Here is a 22,787-nt window from a genome sequence, read left to right on the forward strand (position 1 = left end):
GCATGCCGGGATGTGTAGTGGACCGTCTGGTTCCGGAGCGGATGGGGCGTGGCTTGTGAGGTCACATAGGTAGCGGAAGTGATTTCACATCCGGCCTGGCTGTTGTGTTTGGAAGGGGAAAGGGGTGGAGGGAGAAGAACCCGAATAAAGAGTGGGGGGGCACGAGGCGGAAGAGACCAGCTCGGAGCCCCAGCGCGCACCCTCTGCCATCCCGCTCCCAACAGCAGGTGGGCCCGGGGAGGTGGGGTTCGAACCAGCCCGGCTGGTGGAAGGTGGTGGGGACCGTTCCTCCCTCCGGGCTCTGTGCGGGGGAGGGAGGCTCCCCTGAAGGATCCGGAGCCGAGGGCCTGGGTCGTCTAATGGCGCCTGTCTATTGTCTTGGGCTCTCCATCCGGGTACTGTGGGGGAAGAAAGGGGTGTCTCTGGCCGCGCGCGTGGCATGATGGGATAGCACTCGCCCCCTCACACACACATACGAGATCTGCGAGGTGGCCTTATTGTTGGCGAACAAAGCGCGCGCGGCGGGGAGTAGGCGGGGCGTCGGGCACAGGCGCGCGACGTAGTGGTGAGCGTCGGGCGCGCGCCTGGGGGGTTCAGTTGCTCCCTGCGGCGCGCGCGGGGACTCGTCACCGGGAGGGGGGTTGGGCTTGGGCATGCCGCGGCTGCTCCGCTTGCGGGACTTGCCTCCTTGGCAACTCATCGGGCATCCCTGCAGGGGCCTCTATATGGGAGCGCGGCCCTGGTGGGGGGTGGGCTCTCTGGGGCAGCAGCGCGGAGCCTGCGGGCTCATGAGGAGAGGGCTCGGGGCACAGCCCCAGCTGGCGTGGCCATCCCTAGCGCTGGGGCAGCCTTTGGGAGGCAGAGGCATGTGCTTGGCCAGCCGCCACGGGAGGGGAGCAGGTCGGATCCGGGCCGGGGAAGGGCAGTGGCACTCTGCCCCTCTGCATGGAGCGGGACCAGGGATTCAGCCACTTGCCGCTCGGTGCCTGGTCCCGTTCTCGCTGCCGTAAGGTGCCGTGCGGAGTGCTCTGCAGCAGAGCAGCCCCTCTAGGTCCGAGTGCTGCCCAGGGTCGGGGAGATGCCCTGGGCAGGAACCGTACCGGAGCTCGGCTCCGATAATAAATAGTTCCAGTCCAGCTGCTGTCTGTCCAGTTGACAGGTTTCAGAGTAGCAGCCGTGTTAGTCTGTATCCGTAAAAAGAACTGGAGGACTTGTGGCACCTTAGAGACTCTCACATTTATTAGAGCATAAGCGTTACTGAGCTACAGCTCACTCCGTGGGATGCATGCTGATGAAGTAAGCTGTAGCTCACGAACGCTTATGCTCTAATAAATTTGTTAGTCTCTAAGGTGCCACAGGTCCTCCTTTTGTCCAGTTGAGTGATGCCACGGAAACAGCTTAAACTTCTAATTGAGATAATGGTGTAACAGAACCCAGCACAAATAGTTGGCCCTTCTATAGGGCTTTCTATCTGAGAGCTTCAAAATGTTTATTTTAGAACTTAATTAAATTTGTGGTGCCTTCCATCTCAGCACTTTAAAGCCTTCTCATAAACATTAATTAAAACCATCTTCGCCCCTGTGAGGAAGATACTATGTCCATTTTATAGATATACTATATTTGGCTTGCCCAAAATCACACAGCGTAAGTTTTTCTTCACTATGCCTTGAAATTTGTGAGTGGATTTCTGTATTAATGCCTTTCTACAGTTGGCTACCAAAGGCTTTAGGAGTTTTAGCAGGCTTGCTGTTAAAATATAGGCATTTTTTACCTGAATGAAACTAACTTGGGTTAACCAGTTCTGACTTCAGAATTGAAACAGAACAGGCTGCCTTGGCTTTCAAGTCTGTTCTTATTGCATCTTGATTTCAGTTTAGTATTAATAGTGATTTCTGTGCTATTTGTCCGATCACGCTAACAAAGCTTCGTTTCTCAGTTTATTCACTAGCACGTCCATTAAGGAAAACTGAAGTATTTTTGAAATATTCTTCTATGCAGAGTGATATGTTTGCATCCTGCATGGATTTTATCATATGGCTTCCCCATATCGTTAATTGGTTTCTTAATCTTGTTTGTTTAGTAATTGGCTCTTGCTAAATCTGTTTAGATAATGTGACCAAGAATTTAGTGAAGCCAGAGCCAGAGAAATAAAATTGCAGTAGTGTAAACAAACAGAACACTGCAGTGAGGTTTTTTATTCTTTTGGCATAGTAACATAACTTTGCTTAATGTTCAGTCAACTGCTACCAGTAAATGTTAAGAGGATGCTGTTGGTCAGTCTCTACGGTACTGCTTAATACTTTAGAAATTTGGAAGGAACTCTATCAGTTTTTGTAGAGCAACATTGGAATTACTGTACTGAATTACATCTGTGGACCGTCCAGTCCAGTGGTCAGCACCAGATGCTTTGGAGGTAGGTGCAAGAATCCCCTCAGTAAGTAGATATGGGTTAATCTCCCCCTATGAAGGGTCTTCTCTTCATCCATAATAGAGATCTGTTTTAAGACCTGAAACATGAGCCTTTTTCTCTTTCAAAATTTTTCGTTAACATTAACTACTATAGGTCTGGATAGTCTTATGATCCATATACACATCTAGTCTCTTTGAATCGTGCTAAATTCTTGTCCTTAATCTTCAAACTAAATATGCATTGTGTGAAAATATTTTCTTTTAATCAATCCTAAATCTGCCTGCCACCTTTTAATTTCAGCAAATGTTCCTTTACTCTGATGTTATGAGACAGAGAACAGAAGCTGCTGATCTACCTTCTCTACACCATTTACTTTTATATGTGCTAATCATGCCTCCTTTCTAAACTAAACAGCCTCAATCTTTTAAATCTCTCCATGAGAGTTCTTCCATGCCCCTAATCATTCTTATTGCTTTTCTCTGACCCATCTCTAATTATGGAATATCTGTTTTGAGATTGAGTGACCGCGTACACTATTCCAGATGAAGCTGTTTCATTATGGCATAACTTTTCTGAAGTCTCCACCCTGTTACATAGTCATCAATATATTAAACACTCAATCTGATAATGACAGGTTTCAGAGTAGCAGCCGTGTTAGTCTGTATTCACAAAAAGAAAAGGAGTACTAGTGGCACCTTAGAGACTAACCAATTTATTGAGCATAAGCTTTCGTGAGCTACAGCTCACTTCATCGGATGCATCCACTGAATGCATCCGACGAAGTGAGCTGTAGCTCACGAAAGCTTATGCTCAAATAAATTGGTTAGTCTCTAAGGTGCCACTAGTACTCTTTTTTTTTTTTGTCAATCTGATAAGTGAACAGCAGGTTGCCTCAATGTTCCTTATAGCCACAATAAAAATTGACCACTATTCCTACTGTTTTGTGTGTCAGCTGTTTTTGATCCATGACAGTGTTCTGCCTCTCACTTCCTGACTCCTTGGTTCCTTTAGTAGCCTCTAGGGTGGGATTTTTTTTCAAAGGCTTTTTGAAAGTCTAGTTTGTCAGCCTGCCCTCCTTTATCCACTGCTTTACTGAACCAGCCAAATTACATGTGCAACCACATCATATTTCTAGTGCTACAGAAACTATCAAGACTATTTTAATTTGTCTGCCTAATGAATGTGATCAGTTATGAAGATTAACTGATCATGCTTTGGAGAAGTGGAGATATACTGCATGTTGCATTAAAAATGATTTTTTTTATTCAGTAAGAGCTGCAGAAAATTGAAATACACAGAATTATCTTTCTGGGTTAGGCACTAGCATGGGATTTAAGAAATCTGAATTCAGTTTCTGTGTGTCCTTGGGCAAATCACTTTGTGCCTAAGTTCCTACTTGTAAAAGCACTTCTCTTCCTCATAAGGCTCTGGAGGATAATACCATACATATTTGGGAGGTGCTTAGCTATATTGGGGGACTATAAATGACTAGATAGATCTTTCTTCATACTTTGTATGGATTTTAATAAAACAGGATAGATTATATCTATATGCTAATTCCTGGAAAAAAATCTGGGTAATTACGCTGGTGTGCAAAAAGTCACATGTAATGTTAATATCAAAGTTGATATCCAAACTAAGGGGGTGGGGAAGAACTTGCCATAGAAGGGAAAGATGACATAAATTCTAGAAAGCTTTTTAATTTTGTAAACTTCTAAATGTAAGCTGCAAAGAGTGAAGAGCAAAATACTGTAAATGAGTCATTTTTAAAAAGTACAAATGTAAACAAGCATATGAATTGTCATGTTGGTTTTAATGCTCTTCAGCTTAATATAGGACTACAAAAGTGTTTCAGTAAAACTCCAGAAAAAGAATCCACTATGTTCTTTATACTGCTAATTGCTAACCAGGCAGTAATCTCATTTCTGATCTCATTTTGTTGCATTTTCTGTTGAGTTAAACTGACTTTGTTTTCCTTTGTTTTGGATTATAAAGTCCATAATGGAACAAACTGGAGTGGTAGCTGCTAATCTTCCTCATCAACACTATACAATACTAGGTTGATTTCAAAAAGGCATATAGAAGATCTTTGTTCAATGTCTTGTTGATATTTAGACAAGGTGAAGCTTTGACCTAGAACTCTCATAATCCAAGAATCAATTTCTCTGAAGCAATCTGTGGCATATCTATCCAAAGATAGAATATGGATCAGCGTTTCTAAGCCCTAATAGCTAATGTGGCTACTGTAGTAAGCGTACCAGGGTGTACATTGGTGGTTTTTAAGACTCTCATCTTTCAATACAGCCAATTACTTACTCAAAAACTTACTTTGACAGTATCTCTCTGTTTCCCCAGCTGGTTTGATAAAGTTGATTTTGTTCACCTTCTGCTTGATCCACTTTTACATCATCTCAATAAAGAGATCTGCAAAGTCATAATCTTGTTTTGAACTAATATCTCACACAAATGATTGTGATGTCGTAGTATCAATGACCTCACTACAACATGCAGTAGGAGGAGAAATTGGGCTGCCAACAAGGAACTCTGTATGTGAACACAGCTCCCTTAATTATAGTAAATGGCGAGAAAAACACCATGAAATGCATGAGGTGATTAGATTCAAAAGTAAACATGGTGTCCTGGGGTCAAAATAGTCAAGTTTCCTAAGACTAGTAAAAGAATGTCTAGGTTTAAATGCAGCATAGACCAAAACATTGGCCTTTTAGTTTGGACTGTCAGGTTCTTTGTTTTCAGTTTTTACCATTTTTTAAAATTTGTAAATTTTGTTTGTTTTACAAAAGCTATTCAGTTTTTACTGATTTTTTTCACCCAGATTTTGGACTAAAGTACATGAAAATACTGATTGTTAAGAAAATCCAATCCATTACATTAGGTAGATGTGTTATTGAGTCTAAGTGTAAATGCTTGGCTGTCAGAGCAAGGCAGTGTAGTGAAAGATGTGCATGTGTACGTACTCTTAATGTACAGTTCAGAATAAACCACAGCATTAAACTGCTTTTATTTTCAATACTCTACTTTTCTCTTTGCTTTTTTCTGTCCTCCCATCCCTGAATGTTAATCCCAATATTTAGCCAGAATAATAGTTAGGTTTTGTGCCACTTTTCACCCATTTTTAATTTTTGTAGTAAACACTGATAAATTCCAGGGAAATCTTAAACAAAATAAACTGAAAATGAAGGGCTGAATAACCACTCTTCTGTTTACAACTCAAATAGATTCAGAAGTGATATGTTTCTGTTTGATCTTCATGGCCTGCCAGCCTTGTAAAAGGGTTATGATACTGAATACTTTTGAACCTACACCTTGTAAACTGGCAAAGACTAAAATTGTGGGATTTGTCATAAGTCTAGGTTTAAATTACAAATGCAGTTTTATAACAAAGATTTGAATTTTTTCACATATTATACCTGCCAGAGTCCTGAACTCAAAAACTCTGCATGCTATCATGACTTCCTAGTGTACTGCAGGGCTAATGCAGAATCCTGACCTCAAAAGGAGAAATTGACTCTAGAATTTATGCAAATGTGTTAATGCTAAACATACTGAGAGTGATTTGGGATCTATGACAAGCTTGTCTTGTCTTCCAGTTTATCCTAAATTTGATCTCTTAGATGAAATTCCTCAGTCAGTGGGCTTTTGTTAATGGGGTAACTATAGAATTGTCCCATCAAAGGCCTGGTCTACACTAGGAAAATTAAGATTGCTTAACTACATCACTGGGGGGGGGGGTGAAAAAATTCACACACCCCTGAGCAGCATAGTTAAGGCAACCTAACCTCCAGCATAGATGGCTACAATACCACCTCTCCTGGAGATTACCTGTTCTGACAGTAGAATCCCTCTCATCAGTTTAGGTAGTTTTAATGCTGAAGCGCCACAGTGGTGCAGTTTTGCTGCTGTAGCATTTCAAGCGTAGACAAGCCCAAAGTGGCTGCGTATGAGAGAACCAAATTAAAATTCAGTGACTGCAGTCTCTCTGAACTTTCCCAGGGTGTCTGAGCAGTGTAATGACCATCTGAAAGTCCATCCGTGCATGCGTGGTGTTCTGTAAAAAGTCTCACTTTTTAGATCACCTCCACCTTGCCCCAGTCTCCTCAAAAGAATTCAATCCCCTGAAACATTAGTTACCTCATCTGTAGTAGTAGGGATAATGTCTTTATGGGGAGTTTAATTCAGAAAAGAGGTTATAAAGGTACAGGTATGTTGAAAACTCACTTTTGAACACTTTCCCAATCATTTTGCTCATATCTACAAAAAAACCTTTGCTTTCAAAGTTGTGTGTGTTGGCAAGTGCTGCAGCTACTCCACTGCAGTGTAGATGCTTACAACAGTGACGAAGAGAGTTTTTCTGTCACTAGTAAATCCATCCCCATGAGAGGTGGTAGCTAAGTCAAAGGACTAATTCTTCCATTGACGTAGGGTGTCTACACCAGGGCTTAGGTTGGCTTAGTGTACCTGAATTCATCTCTCTGAACTCTTCTCACCCCTGAGTGATGTAGCTAGGTTGACCTAAGCTTTAGGTGTAGACCAGCAGGCCTCTTAGTGTTTTGGTGTGGCTTATTGAGGTAATTACAAGGAAAACTTCTTGAATGTACACAGAGCAGAGTTTAAAATGTAAATTGAACTTCTGTTAAGGTTCTCCCACATTTTGCCATTGTGTGACTTTTGCTTAGCTAGCAGAAGTTGTAACTCTGTGGGGTGGTGGTCATTTACAAGCTCCACAACTACGATTGATTTTTCTGTTGGTGACTGGAGTCTGTAAATACAGGTCCGGTGTTTACTAATGGTTACTGGATGGGGTTTATACAGATGCCAAATTTAAGTCTTTGATTACTGCAATTACTTTCAGGCTTCAACTCAAAGGCTCAACCATGAAAGATCCAAGTCGCAGCAGTACTAGCCCAAGCATCATCAACGAAGATGTGATTATTAATGGTCACTCTCATGAAGACGACAATCCATTCGCTGAGTATATGTGGATGGAAAATGAAGAGGAGTTTAACAGACAGGTAAGTTGCTTTACAGTTTTCAGATCTGTTGTGGTGTATTCCACTTGTGTTTTCTAGCTCACAGGGAAGACAGCATGGTCTAGTGACTGGAGTAGAGACTAGGTAGTTTGTAGACCTGGGCTCTAGTCTTGATTCTGCCACTGGGTTGCTGATGTTACTGTAGGAAAGTTTCAATCAGTGATTCGATTACCCCACCAGTAAAATAAGTAACTGCCCATCTTTTGATGACTGGATGAAAAACACTGTAGAAGTACAGTTTTGTTTTATTAGCACAGAATTACATGAGAATATGCTATGTGTAAAGCTGTCTTCCACAGTGTGGCTTACAGGAAAGAACTGTAGGTTCGAAGACTTCTCATGAGACCCTTTGTGGAGGGGGGTTAATCTCATGAGGCCAGGTTACTGTGCTTTTAAGATATAACCAGGTGAAAAACATGCCTACAAGTACACCATTGGCCTTTATAAATCCACCTGCAGAACCCTACTTGGTCATGGGAATCTTGAGGCAACATAGTATTAGAGGGGGAGTTGGTAGTGACCCCCAATATTTAAGTGCCTAATGCTTTCCTTTATAAAAGATTTTTGACTTTCTTGAAGGATTTACACCTGTTTACAGCAGGCCTCTGAAATTCTTTGAAGTCTTTGGATTTAGAAAAGTGCTTCTTTCTCTGCACCATGAAATTTTATTTGTTAGTTGTGTTACAAACTTATGAAAATCTCCATTTTCTTCTCACTTGCACTGTTAGCAATATTGTGCTGCCAAAATAATTAAATATGAACATCCTTACTCAAAACCAGCTTTGGGAATCTGAAGCTGCTTTGAGGGAGCTCTGGCAGCTATGCCAGAATCCCCCAAAACAAACCTCTGCCCCTCCAGATCTGGCTCATGGGCTCAGTTGCTCGTCTCCTGGGATGGGGAGAGAGAGGCTTCCCCCAACCACTCCCTTTCTCACTCAATACATGGCCTCCGTAGCACATAACCACTGCCACCCTCCCCTACCCATGAGGGGGTAGCTAGTCCTATAGTTCAAATGTTAGCAGTCTGTCTTGCAGTGCTGAGGGTTCAGGATTTAAACCCTACTGATGGGGCAGTTGTTGCAATTGCATATAACAGAAATTGATTTCACCGTTTTCCTTTAGGAAAAACCGAGGAAATACCATACAGAAACTATTAAAAAAAAAAAAAGCTATTTAGGTTACAAAGTCAGGAAACACCAGAATTTAGGTTGCTTGTGCAGTGTAAATTCTGCCCTTTGTGCATATGCATTATGATAATATGTAATTAGACAATTTTTTCTTGGGACCCCCTGTGCTTTATTCAGTGCGTAGGATGGTTAATGCTCAGAATGAACCAGGGTTGTGTAGTGAATGAAGCCATTTGTGGGATCCCTGCCGCCTTTTCTCTAGAAGTTGAAAGGTGTATAGAAAACCAGGCAGGGGATTATAGGAGGGAGAACAGTCAAGTAGTTGTGGCAGGTAAATGCCAAAGTTCTGTTCTCTTCTTGCCTTTGCTACAGACATTCAGTGTGGTGCTGAGTGACTCGCTTACACCAACATTTTGGCAAGTGGTTATTAATTGTGTTGAGGTGCCCACCTTGAGATACCTGGGGCCTTGCTCTTGAAGTATTGAATACTTGCAACTGAAGTCCGTGGGAGCTGTGGGTGCCAAGCACTTCTTGTGATACTGCAGTGTGACCTGGAGAATGAGCACAGGGTGGAGTACAGAGGTCCTGTGTTCTACTCCTGGCTCTGCCACTGACTCTGTGTTGCCTTAGGCAAACCTTCTTTTCTGAGTTTCTCTGCCTGTAAAATGGAGCTGTTATCTTACAGGGAAGATGTGCAGATAAACTTATTGTGGGAGGGACTAAGGCAGTGTCTACACTTAAAATGGTAGAGCTGCACAGCTGCAGCACTTCAGCGTAGACAGCCTCTATGGTGACTGGAGGGGTTCTGAGGCTGTAGTTAATCCATGTCCTCGAGAGGCAGTAGCTGTTGACCTAGTGCTGTCCGCACCAGGGATTTTTCACACCCCTGAGCGGCATAGCTGGGTCAACCTAACTTTTCAGTGTAGATCAGCCCTGCTGAACAGCATCCTCAAAACGACTGATGAAATGAATATTGCATTGTTCACTGCAGGGTCTGAACTATATTCTGTAAATAGGGAAGGTCCACGCAGTGGACGACGGGGATAAAAAAGAAATAATGAGCAGTTGCCTCTTTCCATGAGCACTGAATGAGGCAGAGGGCTGTGTGAAAATGTGTTCATGTAACTGAAGGTTGAGTCATAATTCAGCCCCCTTTGAATACGCATTAAGGTTGCCCAAGGAACCTTAATTCTGGGATTTCCTAACTTTTGAGTGCATGAGCCAAATCTGTTGGAGTAAACTGTAAGAGTGGAGAAAGACTTGTTCAAGCTTCCTCTGAACACATTTTCTAATCTTAATCTGTTCCCTGGGTCACCTTTGTTCCCTGGCTATGCCTGGCAGACATGGGGTGCCCATCTTCATTTTGCTGCTTTTTATTCTGTCTGGGTCCTGCAGCACAGTGATGCTGCTGTCAGATAGAACTCTCTCCAAAGCTTGTCAGCAATACTTTTGTTAAGGATTATGTCTAAGGCTATGATTTTGTCATGGATATTTTTAGTAAAAGTCAGAGGCAGGTCATGGGCAATAAACAAATAATCAGAGAAGCCATGACCTGTCCCTGACTTTTACTAAAAACATCCCTGACAAAATGGGGAGGGAGGAGGGTCCAGCACCCTGCATCCACCCACCCCCAGCGGCTGGGAGCTGCAGGGACCCCAGTGGCTGTGGTGGCTTCCCCCCGCCGCCCTGCGGTGGCAGGAGAGCTGCGGGAGGTCCCTTCCAGTAGCGAAGCTGGGCAGCTCAGGTGTTGCTGCTGATGGCGGCAGCCGGTCAGTTGCGGGGGGGTGTCCCGCCACTTGCAGCTGATGGGCAGCTGCAGGGGGGTCCCCTGCTGCCCGCGGAGGCCGGGCTGGGCTGTTGTGGGGTCCCCCGCTGCCAGCTGCGGCTGGTCAGCTGCGGGGCTCCCACTGTCACGAATGTCGCCGTAGGGCACCGCTTCCGTGACATCATCTTAGCCTTAATTATGTCGTTTTTACAGTATTTGCTTACGCTCTTACTCAGGTGCTTCCCCTAACCCCTTTCCAAACACACACACACACACACACACACACACACACACCTCGCTCAAGTGAATTCAATGGTGTTTTCAACCCAGGCTAGCTGGCCTGGTTGGAGTTGTGGGTTAGAGCCTGGGTTCTTCCTTCATTCAGGCTGGTAACCTTATCGTGCAGTGAGGACACAGGCTAAACTATGTGAGTGCTGATAGCCTTCCATTGCCTTCCCACAATTCCTCTTGCATACCCAGAAGGACAGACAAGTAGACAGGTTCTCCCACAAGTCACTAGGAAAGAATCAGGTGGCTTAGCTTACTGCAGTACAGAGAACCATGCGATATTTCAAGCAGTCAAGGGGTAAGAGGAAAGGTCCTGTCCTGGATCAGTAACTGGATAAAAGACCGGAAATGGTAAAAATAAATGGTCCGTTTTCAGAATGGCGAGATGTATATAGAGGTGTCCCCCAGGGATCTGTACTGAGACCAGTGCTGTTCAACATATTCATAAATGATCTGGAAAAAGGGGTAAATAGGTGGCAAGATTTGCAGATGGCACAAAATTACTCAAGTCCAAAGCAGACTGCAAGGAGTTACAAAGGGATCTCACAAAACTGGGTGACTGGGCAACACAATGTACTCCTCGAGGAGTTCTGCACCACTGCACAATACAGAATTTTGCAGAAATTAATGTTGGGCTTGCAGAATTTCCATTTTTCCCCATAGAAATAGGCTGCAGAGATGTTGGCCACCACTAGGGGCTGCTGGACCCGGCAGAGCCCAGCTCACAAATAGACAAGACTGTGTTGAGGGAGAGGGAACTGGAGGGTTTCCAGCAGCTGCAGTTGCCCACACACCCTGAAGTAAGGAGACATCAACACGCAGGAAATGCTGAGCAAGCCCTGGGACCTAGCATCAGGCTGTTTCTCCCTCTGAATCCCTGGGCTCTAGGAGGGTAGGGTCTGAGTGTCTGGGCTGGGGGGAGAGGGAGCGCGTAGCTGGGCTCTGGGGGTAGGGTGTGTGAGTGTCTGGGCCGGGGGGGAGGGGCCCACAGCTGGGCTCTGGGGGAGAGTGAGTGTCTGGCAGGCTCGGGTGGGAGAGGGCAAAGAAACAGGAACTGGGTTGTCATAGGGATTTCTTTAACTCTCTGCTCCTGGGGAGATTTCTTTTCTGTATTGTTACAGACATGCTGACCGGTGTTTTGAAATAAATTAACACAATAATTGAAACTGGCGTGATTACATAGTGTCGTTTTGACAAATATTGTGTGCAGAATTTTTAATTTTTTGGAGCAGAATTCCCCCAGGAGTAACAATGGCAGATGAATTAAATGTTGATAAATTCAAAGTAATGCACATTGGAAAATGTAATCCCAACCTTATATACAAAATGATGGGATCTAAATTAGCTGTTACCATTAAAGAAAGAGACATTGTTGATAGTTTTCTGAAAACATCTGCTCAATATGCAGTGGCAGTCAAAAAAGCTCAATGTTAGGAAGCATTAGGAAAGGAATAGATAATAAGACAGAAAATAGCATAGTAACACTTTATAAATCCATGGTATGTGCCCACACCTTGAATAGTGTGCGCCAGTCTGATCACCATATCTGAAAAAGATCTATTAGAATAGAAAAAGGTACAGAGAAGGGCAAGAAAAACAACTAATGGTATGGAACAGCTTCCCTGTGAGGAGAGATTAAAAAGACTGAGACTTTTCAGCTTGGAAAAGAGACCACTGTGGGGGATATGAGAGAAGTCTATAAAATCTTGACTGGGTGGAGAAAGTGAGGAGGTATTGTTTACTCTTTCATGTAGCACAAGAACCAGGGATCAGCCAATGAAATTAATAGGTAGCAGGATTAAAACAAACAAAAGGAAGTACTACTTCACACAATGCACAGTCAATGTGTGGAACTCGTTGCCAGGGGATGTTGTGAAGGCCAAAAATTATAACTCAGTTCAAAAAAAGAACTAGGTAAGTTCATGGAGGATGGGTCCATCAATGGCTGTTAGCCAAGATGGTCAGGGATGCAACCCCAGGCTCTGGGTGTCTCTAGCCTCTGACTGCCAGAAGCTGAGAGTTGATGATGGGATGGGTTGCTCAATGATTACCTGTTCTGTTCATTCCCTCTGAAGCACCTGGCATTGGCCGCTGTTGGAAGACAGGATACTGGGTTAGATGGACCATTGGTATTACCCAGTGGGGTTGTTTTTGTGTTCTTATATGTCCCCCAGAAATCCTAGTTATACACACACACACACGCACAGAACCAGTGAGCGCATGGTAATTCAAGCAGGGCTTTGCACTGTGGCTGATCACACCTGGGTGCTGAGTTAACTTGTGCAGATATGATAGGTTGAGAACCACTGCTCCATTTACCATTGTGGGCTGCATATGCAGCTGTCTGTGTTGTGGGCTGTGTCAACACAATACATATTCTACCGGTGTGGCCATGAGGATGTCACATGGACTGCAGCTGTGTGCTGATTGGGTCGAGGGTTGAGAACCACTGCCATAGAGACACTTACCCACCAGAACACTCTTTTCCCCTTTCTAACTTTAGATTGAAGAGGAGTTATGGGAAGAAGAATTTATTGAGCGTTGTTTCCAGGAAATGCTGGAAGAGGAGGAAGAACATGAGTGGTTTATTCCCGCTCGAGACCTCCCACAAACAATGGATCAAATCCAGGACCAGTTTAATGACCTCGTTATCAGTGACAGCTCATCACTGGAGGATCTGGTGGTATGTTTCCTCTCCGCTTGTTCTTAATAACTTTGTATTTGAAATTTAAAAAAAAAACACCTTCCAAAAGACTCTACGTGCTTTGATAGGTCATTAAAATGGCTAATAAAAAAAACCAACAGCAACAACTAATTATCAGTAATATCATGGCTCTCCAGCTCAGATCCCATACATAATCCAGAAATCTCTTTAACCTGATATGCACTTGTAGGGGGAAATACTAAATTATTAGATACAGTACTGTTCATACCAAAAATGGTATGGAATGTGATAGTGGCTGAAGTTCTTTGGGATTGTCCATAGAATTGCATGAGTGTTTCGCACAGTTCATGCCACAAATACTAGTGGTGTGTGGGTGTATATGCTGCTTGGCAGAAATTGTTACTAAATGAAAGGCAAAAGGTCGAACATACTGACTGCATAGCATGTAATCCAACAGCAATGGCTTAATTTAACAGCTCTTGTTACAGACAAAGTCTGATATACATCCAGATCTCATGTTAACTATCACTGAATTTGGCATGTTGGAAGTAGAGCCTTAGGACTGAAATAATACAGTCCAGATATAGCTTGAGATATATTGGAAGAACATTTTGAAAGAGATTACCTAAATTTATATTGACTGTAGCCAGTATCATTAATTATTGATTTGTCAGGCCAAAACTTTAAAATAGGTGGAGATGATCTTTTTACTTGCACTTAGGAGTGATTATCTGTGCCAGGAAAACTAAACCTTCTGCAAAAACTTAGCGTAAATCTTGCTAACTCTCCTTTACAAGTGTTAGGGGGCTTATTCCTTCACCCATTTACTTCCCTGGTCCTTCTCTCATGAACAGAGAGCAACAATACCCAAAGTCCAAAGGTGCAAACAATTCGATGTTTATTGGGGTGAACTTCCAGCAAGCATGATTCTAGTTTCCTTCCTTAGTGTCCCCCTTCCCAGCTCTGACACCACAGAGCCTTACCTGTGTCCCTGTTCCCATTCCTGCCCTTAGCTAAACATGATTCCAATTTCCCACCCACATTCCCTGTTCCCATTTCCCCCCCTTACTTCCTGATTGACTGCAGACTATATAGTAAAACTTGAGTTCTGCTTAGCTATACCTTAACCAATCATTTTACTGAAATTTAACTAACCAATCCTAAAATATTGTAACACGATTATTTAACCAATTATATCCCACCACCTTAATTAGTTTACACCCAGCAAAATTAATTATACAGCAGACAAACTATCACAGAACCAGACAGAGATTATACAGACAAACAATAGGGAAATGGGGACTACAGTGATAGAACGACAAGGAAATGAGGATTTCACATCCCAGCTATTGATAAGTGAGTTCTTGCCAGACAGGATGCTATCAAACTAAGTTTCCTTTTATATCTTCTAGGCACTTCCCTTTCTCTGGAGGCGATAGGCATTATCAGGACAGGATTGTATTCCTAACAGCCCAATAGCACCTTATTTCAGTGTGACTAGTTTGGAATGTGAGGATGTGACCGGTCCCTTCCCAGCTTATGGCTGCCTCTGTTGCTTAGACAAAGGCCTTAGCCTAAGAACAGGGCCTCAGACTGTCACAGTAAGAGAAGGCCCTTACACCGGCAGACAGTGATTTTGATTCTTTCTTTTATACCGCTATAACTAGCTAAGTGATGATACACCTAAATTCTTAGAGTATAGGCCTTTACAGACGGGCCTGAATATCTATATCCTAACAATAAGTACTTGGAAGTATTTTAATGTCTAGGTTCCTAAAATAGGAACTGTTCTTAAATTTACAAAGATGTTGAAATGAACTAAAAGTACCCAAACAAGCTTCAGAAAGTACCTGTTAGCCCAGAATAGTTAACTTGCAAGAGCAACTAGTATAAAATGTTATAACTGGCACTCCCAAAAGCAAGGGAACTACATGGCAGTGCTGAGACATACAACGCTGACACTTATTACAGCTGCCTAATGTCCCTGATATTCAGTGCACGCCCTCTTGCAGCTGCCTTCAGTGCAATGGCTATTGACCCATGATAGAGGTACACAGGGTACATTCAGTAATGTTGGACTTCTCTAGAAATCCGACAGTAGAGAGAGTTGTTGCTAGCCTGACATTAATGCTAGTGATCAACCACACACTAAACTGTACTGCTGAAATGTTCTTGTGGACTTGAAGTTTCTTGTTAAATATCGATACTTCACAATAAGCCTTGAAAAAATAAAATTGTAACTTCTAGGCCAATGTATCTTTCAGCCCAATGACTCAAGATCGCAAAACATACAACTGGCCTAAAATATAAAGTGGTAACCAAGATGCTGATGACAAAACTAATGTGTAAACCAATTAAGAGTTTAAATAAATTCATGCTTCCAGCTATCCCAGTTTCTGTTCTCTTCCTTTGTTAGGCAATACATGGAAATTGTGTAAAGTGAAGTTTCTCTTGGTGCTGCTTATTGCCCAAATGGAAGTTCTTACATTCCTGAGTTCTCTGGAAATGCTATAGGGTGGCTAATTATGAAATAAGCACATTCATATTATATTTCAACATAACTCTTCTTTGAAAGAAAAACCAGTCAGTCAATGGCTTAAAATTATTTAAATCTAACGTCAAGTCTGTTTGCTTATGTTACATACAGAATGTGTCTACAAACAAATGTATAAGGTTAAAGACCATGTGACACTTGTCCAGAGTCAATTTGACTGAATTAAAACTCTGGTGCTTTGGGTGTTTTGGGGGGACTACAGGCTTTAACTTACAGCTTTTCAGGGAAGGGACTTTCTCCTTAGGCACTATACAAATAAGTACTAACACAATGGGACTCTGATTTAATTGAAGCCTCTAGGTGCTGCTGCTGTTTGGGTTTCTTTGTTTTTTAAAAAGATATTAATAGTGAATTAATAGCCGTGATGAACAGGTGAAGGGTTCTAAACCTCTTTGCACTGGATTTAATGTATTCAAGAACTCATGTTAAATTGTCTGTCACTTTAAACTTGTAAACTATGGCTATGAACAATGCTTTGTTTGGTCAGGAAAAGTGAGATAAAAGTAATACCGTGATTTGGTTGTCTCTTTCTCCCCAGGTCAAGAGTAATCTGAATCCAAACGCAAAGGAGTTTGTTCCTGGGGTGAAGTACTAAATATATGAGTAGACTGGGCCCTCTTTTGGTGGATGTAGCACAATTTCCACACTGTGAAGCCAGTATTAGAAGATTTAATTGTAAAAGCTCTCTTCTCGTCACTGTGTTACACTTATGCATTGCCAAAGTTTTGTTAGTCTTGCATGCTTAATAAAAGTGCTGAGACTGTTATTAAGTAAAAAGCTGTCAAAAGTTTAATGAAAACATAATTGGACCCTGGCTTTCTGTGAAGGAGACAGTGAGGTAAGAAGCACCAGTCAAGTTGAGACAAAGTACCAAATTTTTGAAAACCTCTTGCAGACTCTGTCTTTTTAACAGGATTTAACTAAGGATGGTCTGTTACTAAAACATGTCAACTGGTGTTAATTTGCACCTGATAATGCCTTAATTTAAAAATAAAAGCAAGGTTATCGGATCATTATGCAAATTAGCTAACTTTCCGTTTCAGTATTTTTACTAATGTTAATTTTTTTCCTTATCAAGAAAAACTTTACTTCATGCTCTTCTTTTTGAGAAGTGTAAATGAACTATCATACCAGACTTTTACAGACCTGTACAGAGTCCTAGATCTCAGCTACTGAACTAACAAATAAGCAGTTGGAAGAAATTTCCTGTATTTACAGTCTATCATGTTACAAATGTTTGTTTCACTTCCTAATTACATTTAAGGAGATGTGAGTTTCATCACAATTTCTTCCAAGAACTTGGATACATAGCACACTGTCTATGTAACTTTTAGCATACAACCTTAAGATAGCTGGATTTAACCAAGAAACCTTTAGCGTTAGTGATTTGAGTGGTGCTTTTCCCTTGCTTTGTTTAATCATCACTACACAATAGTCTACAGCACAACAACTTTTTTCTTTTAATAAAGCTAGAACAGTTTTGGCTTCTTAAACTTCATATTTGGGTAGGTTAAGCTGCCATACGTGTTCAGTGTGAATAGTGTTTAAGTTGAAAATATTGTAAAAAAATTATATTTTTTCAAAAATATTTAAAAAAATAAATAATAGTAGAAATGATTTGGTGGTTGTCTCTTTTAATATGCACCCTACTCAGACACTCGCATTTGGTAGTGTGAGGAAATGAGGGGGATAATTCTGCACTACCCCAGCAAGACTAGTGCTTTAGGTTTTAATGAATGGTGCTCCTTGTAACAGGCTAGACCAAAGTAATGACTTGAAGTTGGTATCTGGTTTACTTCTCCTTTCTTCATACTAGCATTTCCTTGACCATCTTCCCTTAGGGACATTTCTCACTACTACTAATGGCAGTTCAACTCCATCATTGCTTGCAGTATTGCAAACCCTAGTATAGACAGTGCCCAGCTGATGGCACCATTTGAGGGACAATGGCTAAAACTGTCAGAAGCTTTCAGAAGCTTTTATGGCACAGTCTGAGTCCTGCCACACTTTGGGTGTCACAGGCAAATTGCGCCTGAATGCAGCTGATAATGAAAAGCTGTTGGAAGACACTGGAAAGGGACTTAAATGATCATTATGGGTATAGTGGGTAGCTTCAAAGTGTTGGCAGAATAGAGTTGGATCCTAATTTCCACCCAGCTAGTTTTGTTTAGTGGTGCACTTAATGCTGAACTGACTTTCTCTGAGATGAACCCAAATCCTTTCTGTCCTTCTACTTATATGTACTCTAGACAATGCCAGCATTTTATTTTAGAAGCTTTGTTTCCATTCAAATCTATTGGATTGCTTCCTCTTCTGATTGTAGGCATGTTGAGTAATTTATTCACACACTGGTATTTGGTAATCTAAGCACCCATTTCTAGTACTGATCAGGAACTTTAATATTTTCTACATTTAGAATGAGAAATCACCACCTAGAAGAATCTCTGGAGATTAGGGGGGAAAATAAGATGAATTTGACAATCTAGTATAAATCCACACTATTGGAGGCCATGCCCACTTTCAAGATATTTACAGATTCTACCAAACTAGACCAACTAACCTCAAACTGCACCCACTGGCCTCTCCAACATCTTATGACATCTGTCTCCATTTACTAGCCCTGTGCCCTCCTAAATCATCATTCCCCTTTCTAATACACGTCTCGTCAGGTCTGTAGCTGACTTCTTAAGGGATGCAACAAAAACCTTGATCTCATCACTTCCTTTCTTACATTTCCTTTGCAGAATAGTGCTTAGAGCCTAATATCAGTATCAAATGTTAGGTGAACATGAAATGTGTCAAGTAAAAAAAAAAAAAAAGAAATGCCACACCACTAGGGTTCCCCCCCCCCCCCCCAGAGCTGGGGAGTAGGGTGAATTTCACCCCAGAAGAGTGCTCCTGCATTGCCAACACCACTTCCTCCTCCAGCCTTAGTTGTCTTTGAAAGGGTCTCCAAACTCTCAGTGAGTTGACTTGATTAAATTCTGAGATGTGATGCTATGGAGGCATGTGGCTGCTAAATGCTCTCACTTGCATACAGAAAAGGAGTACTTGTGGCACCTTAGAGACTAACCAATTTATTTGAGCATGAGCTTTCGTGAGCTACAGCTCACTTCACTAACACGGCTGTTACTCTGAAACCTGTCACTTGCATACACTATATGTAGGAGCCTACTAGTGGTAGAGTAGTAATGCAACCAAGAATCTTTAAAATGACTTAGACAACAGAAAAGAGCTAACAAAGCATGTGTAGTATGAGAAGTGTATTAATGATATTCAAAGTGGCAGTGGGTGTTCTCTGGGAGCGTTGCTGGTCAGTCACATAGAGGCCCTCCCCTTTTAGATCGTATCACTCATCAGTAAGGGAGCTCAGGCACACTTGCATATCCAGTCACAAGCTGCGTTTTGGTGTTAACAGGGCAATTCATCAGGGTCCAGGGCGGGATCACCTTTGCATTAAACATATCCATATTCAGTCCAGTCAAGCTGCAGTGCTTGTGCATTCCATTTCCTAGGGAGATGCGTTCACAGGTATGACTTGGTGTAGTGGTTTCTTTCCAGAATTGCCTAGTAGGAAATTTCTGCAAGTGACTGGGCACAATATCTGATCCTGTGTTCAGAGTCAGTTTCTCATGTTTACTTCTCTTAGCCCTGCAGAGCCAAGGCAGCTCAGAAAACGAGCTTGTCTGTTCATCCTTGGACATAATTCAATTATTTAAGATCTAATTATACTTATGCAAACTATTGAAAGTTAGGTAGTTGCTCAGCTGTTATTGGTGCATTTGTCTAGCAGAACTTTCTTCACAAGGTGGAAAAACGCTGCTTTACTCTGGTCATGAACTGCTGAGTATGGAGGTCATCGCTACATTGATGCTATCCATCAGAGCCTGTGCTAACAAAAGATTCTGAACCTCAGCCCATTGGATCAGGGATTCAGGTAGGTGTTAATGGGCCTCCATGCATGACAGATCAAGAATTCTAACACCCGCCTGGCAAAAATCGTAACTATTAATTGTCCATTAAATAGCAGTGTGGCAAAGGCCAAGGTAGTTTATGCTCAATGTAACAGGCAATAGGAAAGATGGTCAGTGTAGCAGAGCTATCCAACATAAACTTTTCCAGGGTTACGCTGCAGGACTAGTTAGGCAAATATAAGGGGCAGTTCTCTCCGCTGTCAATGAAAACACATTAATATTCCAAATCATTTGTTTCTCTATCGAATACATTATCCCCCAAAAAGCATCATAGTCTCCATATTAAGTGTGCCATGGTGGCCATGCTGATCCAGAATTAATCCCTGGTATAAGTCTGCTGAAGTTTATGGAGTTACACCAGAAATGAATTTAGCCCAGAGTGTCCAGATAGCAGTTTATTACACAGGATGACCAGTTGAGCTGTGTAAAACTTGGACTAGTTTTGCCTAGATTCATAAACATTCTAGTGAATCTGAGCCAAGTTTTGAACAAATCTTAAACCAGTTTGGGGTTAGAATTGGAAACTATGCAAAAGTTGTTCTGAAGTCAGTCGAGCCACAACTTTGCTGTTTTGGCTGAGCTGCTTTGGGGTTTGTTAGGATGACACACACTAGCCACATGTACAATACTGAAGGCTTGTGCGATCTCAAGAGTAAGCAGGCCACAACTGTCTCACATGCTTAGACCAAATGTACAGTACAGCGTAAAGATGACACAAACTAGGGTGTGTTGCCCTTTGTAGACTCCACAGGGACATGAATCAAAACTATGCGGGAACCCCTATGAACTGATCCCCTTGTTCTCCCCTCTTCAGTTTGACACTGCTCTCTGCCCTGGCCTTCCTTCAGAACTAGAACTGTGGTACATTGTACCTAACTGGCACTGAACAACTTGAGCTTGTCACATTACAGGAGTCTTTCAGACCTTAGTACATATGAACAGGTTGTCTGTGTTCTCTTGTACATTTTCCATTGTGTCACAATTCCTTTTCGTTCTTGAATGAAATCCCTTGAAAACAGGGCATACTGGCACATACGTGAACCACTGGATCCTTTTTACCATGCTCATTCCAAATGGAAAATCGTAGCTTTTCAAATTTGCAGCTGTGGTTCTGTCTGCATGTGCTCCAGCCTTCCACTGAACCAGCCCACGCTCCTCCTGTGTCCCTGGGGAGAGTGAGAGATCCTGAGTGTAAGGAGAGCAAAATAACTAAATAGCTTATTCATTCAAAGTAACCTTCACTGGATGTGGTTCAAGTTCTGCACAAACAGTGGTCCGGAGAAAGGATTGTTCCGCAGCAGCTCAGACCATGGACTAGGCTGATATCCTGCCTTCTGAAATGGCCGGGGCCTGATGCTTCCAAAAAGACAGAAAAATGCACCTGGCCAGTTATTCAATGCTCTACGTGGGGGGGGAACACCCCTATCTTTTATACCTGAAAGCATAAGATTGCATTACCTCTCTATCAGGGGACGGGAGATGCAGTTACAATGATCCTGAGTTCCAGTGAGACCTCTGCATACAGGAAAGATGGCAGGATCAAGCTTGTAGTGCTACCTATCTTGCTAGTGTTTGTAAAATTATCCCACCCTTTTTAAAAACAAACTCTACCATTGTGTTTGATTCAGTGTTTTTCTGCAGCCGTGAGTTCCACGGGTTGAGTATGTGCTACATAAAATATGTCCTCATAGTTTAACTTCACTGAGTGACCCTTTGTTGTCAGGGAATGAGATGGGATATACAGGAAGGACTGACCAGTTTTACCCATCATTATATGGAATTAATTACTCAATAGATTCCTCTCTCAAAGCTTTTCTTTTCCTATTATTTAGCACTTGGCGAACCCAATCAAGACAGGGCCCTACTGTGCTGGGCCAGTGATACTCAGACTGAGGCTCATGAGTCACCAGTGGCTCTTTAATGTGTCTCCTGCCTATGATATTAAAACACTGTGATTTAATTAATAACTGATCTATGTTATTAACCAATCAGGATGCTTTCACTTATTATTAACCAGTTAATTATTGGTTATTAACCAATCAGGATGCTTTCACTATTATTATTAACCACTATGTTATTAACCAATTGTTGAATACTTGGTGAATCATTTTGCTGTGAGCATAATATATATATATATATATATATATATATATATATATATAACTAGTAAATGAAACAATGAATTCACACAACTGTGGCTCTTTTGCGTAACATTGATCACTGATTTGGTTCCTGAACCACTGAGGTCTGAGTATCACTGTTCTAACTATATTCAAAGAGAGAGTCTCTTATCGCATACAAATCCTGCTCTACCTCTAGCTACAACCCTGAATCACTGATTCTGCCAGAAGATAGTTCTCCAACAACAATTAATTTAGCTCAGCTTCTCCAGCCAGGACTGAAATCATAACTAAAACAGTATACAACCAGACATGCACAAAGTGAATCAAGCTGCTGACAGCACCAGTGCATTATAAGGCCTTGTTGTGAAAGCTTGCAATGGCTGTACCTGGAATGGTGTTGTCCAATATGAAGGCAATGCCACCCCCAACAAACATTTCCGTTGTTAACAGCACTGTTAATATTTGGTCGACTTCAGGAACACCTACAAAACATGCAGAATGTTACACCAATTAACACGGAGCACAAGGTTAGATGCTACTATCTTCTGTCTGAAAAAGAAAAATAAGACTAGAGTGTGTGTATTTAAGGAGGACTGGCTGTTTTCTACCAATAAACACCAGTGATGCCATGCAATCAATAACTTTATGATTATGACGAAGGTATTTGTGGGCCCAGATTAGATTAAATTGATATTCCAAGACATCTGTTTTATCTACCTGCCTTCCCTCGTCACTCTGCTTATATGAGTATCTCAGGCCCACTGACTCAGTGTATGTGTTATCTCGTATCCCCTTGTCCATTTTGTTTTATTAGAGTTCCTAAAAATCTAGTT

At 42.1% G+C, this 22,787-nt stretch overlaps 2 protein-coding genes across 6 annotated transcripts in view; one reads left to right on the top strand and one right to left on the bottom strand.

Moving 5' to 3' along the window:
- Positions 1 to 52: 52 nt before the first annotated feature.
- PAIP2 (poly(A) binding protein interacting protein 2) lies at positions 53 to 16,684 on the top strand. 4 transcript variants are annotated; one of them, XM_074960721.1, is made up of 5 exons: positions 549 to 565; positions 2,306 to 2,413; positions 7,281 to 7,440; positions 13,142 to 13,321; positions 16,396 to 16,684. In XM_074960721.1, the coding sequence occupies exons 2-5, from the start codon at positions 2,403 to 2,405 to the stop codon at positions 16,450 to 16,452; spliced, it is 408 nt and encodes a 135-aa protein (XP_074816822.1). In that variant the 5' UTR covers positions 549 to 565; positions 2,306 to 2,402; the 3' UTR covers positions 16,453 to 16,684. The 4 variants fall into 4 exon arrangements, with proteins under 4 accessions (XP_074816823.1, XP_074816824.1, XP_074816822.1 ...); XM_074960722.1 differs by lacking the exons at positions 549 to 565; positions 2,306 to 2,413 and adding an exon at positions 53 to 227; XM_074960723.1 differs by lacking the exon at positions 2,306 to 2,413 and having other exon boundaries at positions 421 to 565.
- Positions 14,297 to 22,787, bottom strand: part of SLC23A1 (solute carrier family 23 member 1) — a 31,158-nt gene continuing 22,667 nt past the window's right edge. The window contains exons 14-15 of one of the 2 annotated variants that reach the window (XM_074960717.1): positions 22,341 to 22,436; positions 14,297 to 20,997 (exon numbers count right to left, since the gene is read on the bottom strand). In XM_074960717.1, the coding sequence (XP_074816818.1) occupies positions 20,750 to 20,997; positions 22,341 to 22,436 (344 nt within the window). In that variant the 3' untranslated portion in view covers positions 14,297 to 20,749. The remainder of the gene's footprint in view (positions 20,998 to 22,340; positions 22,437 to 22,787) is intronic. The other variant, XM_074960718.1, reaches the window with a different exon arrangement.

The sequence above is a fragment of the Natator depressus genome, chromosome 8 (genome assembly GCF_965152275.1).
Source record: "Natator depressus isolate rNatDep1 chromosome 8, rNatDep2.hap1, whole genome shotgun sequence".
Lineage (NCBI taxonomy): Eukaryota > Metazoa > Chordata > Testudines > Cheloniidae > Natator > Natator depressus.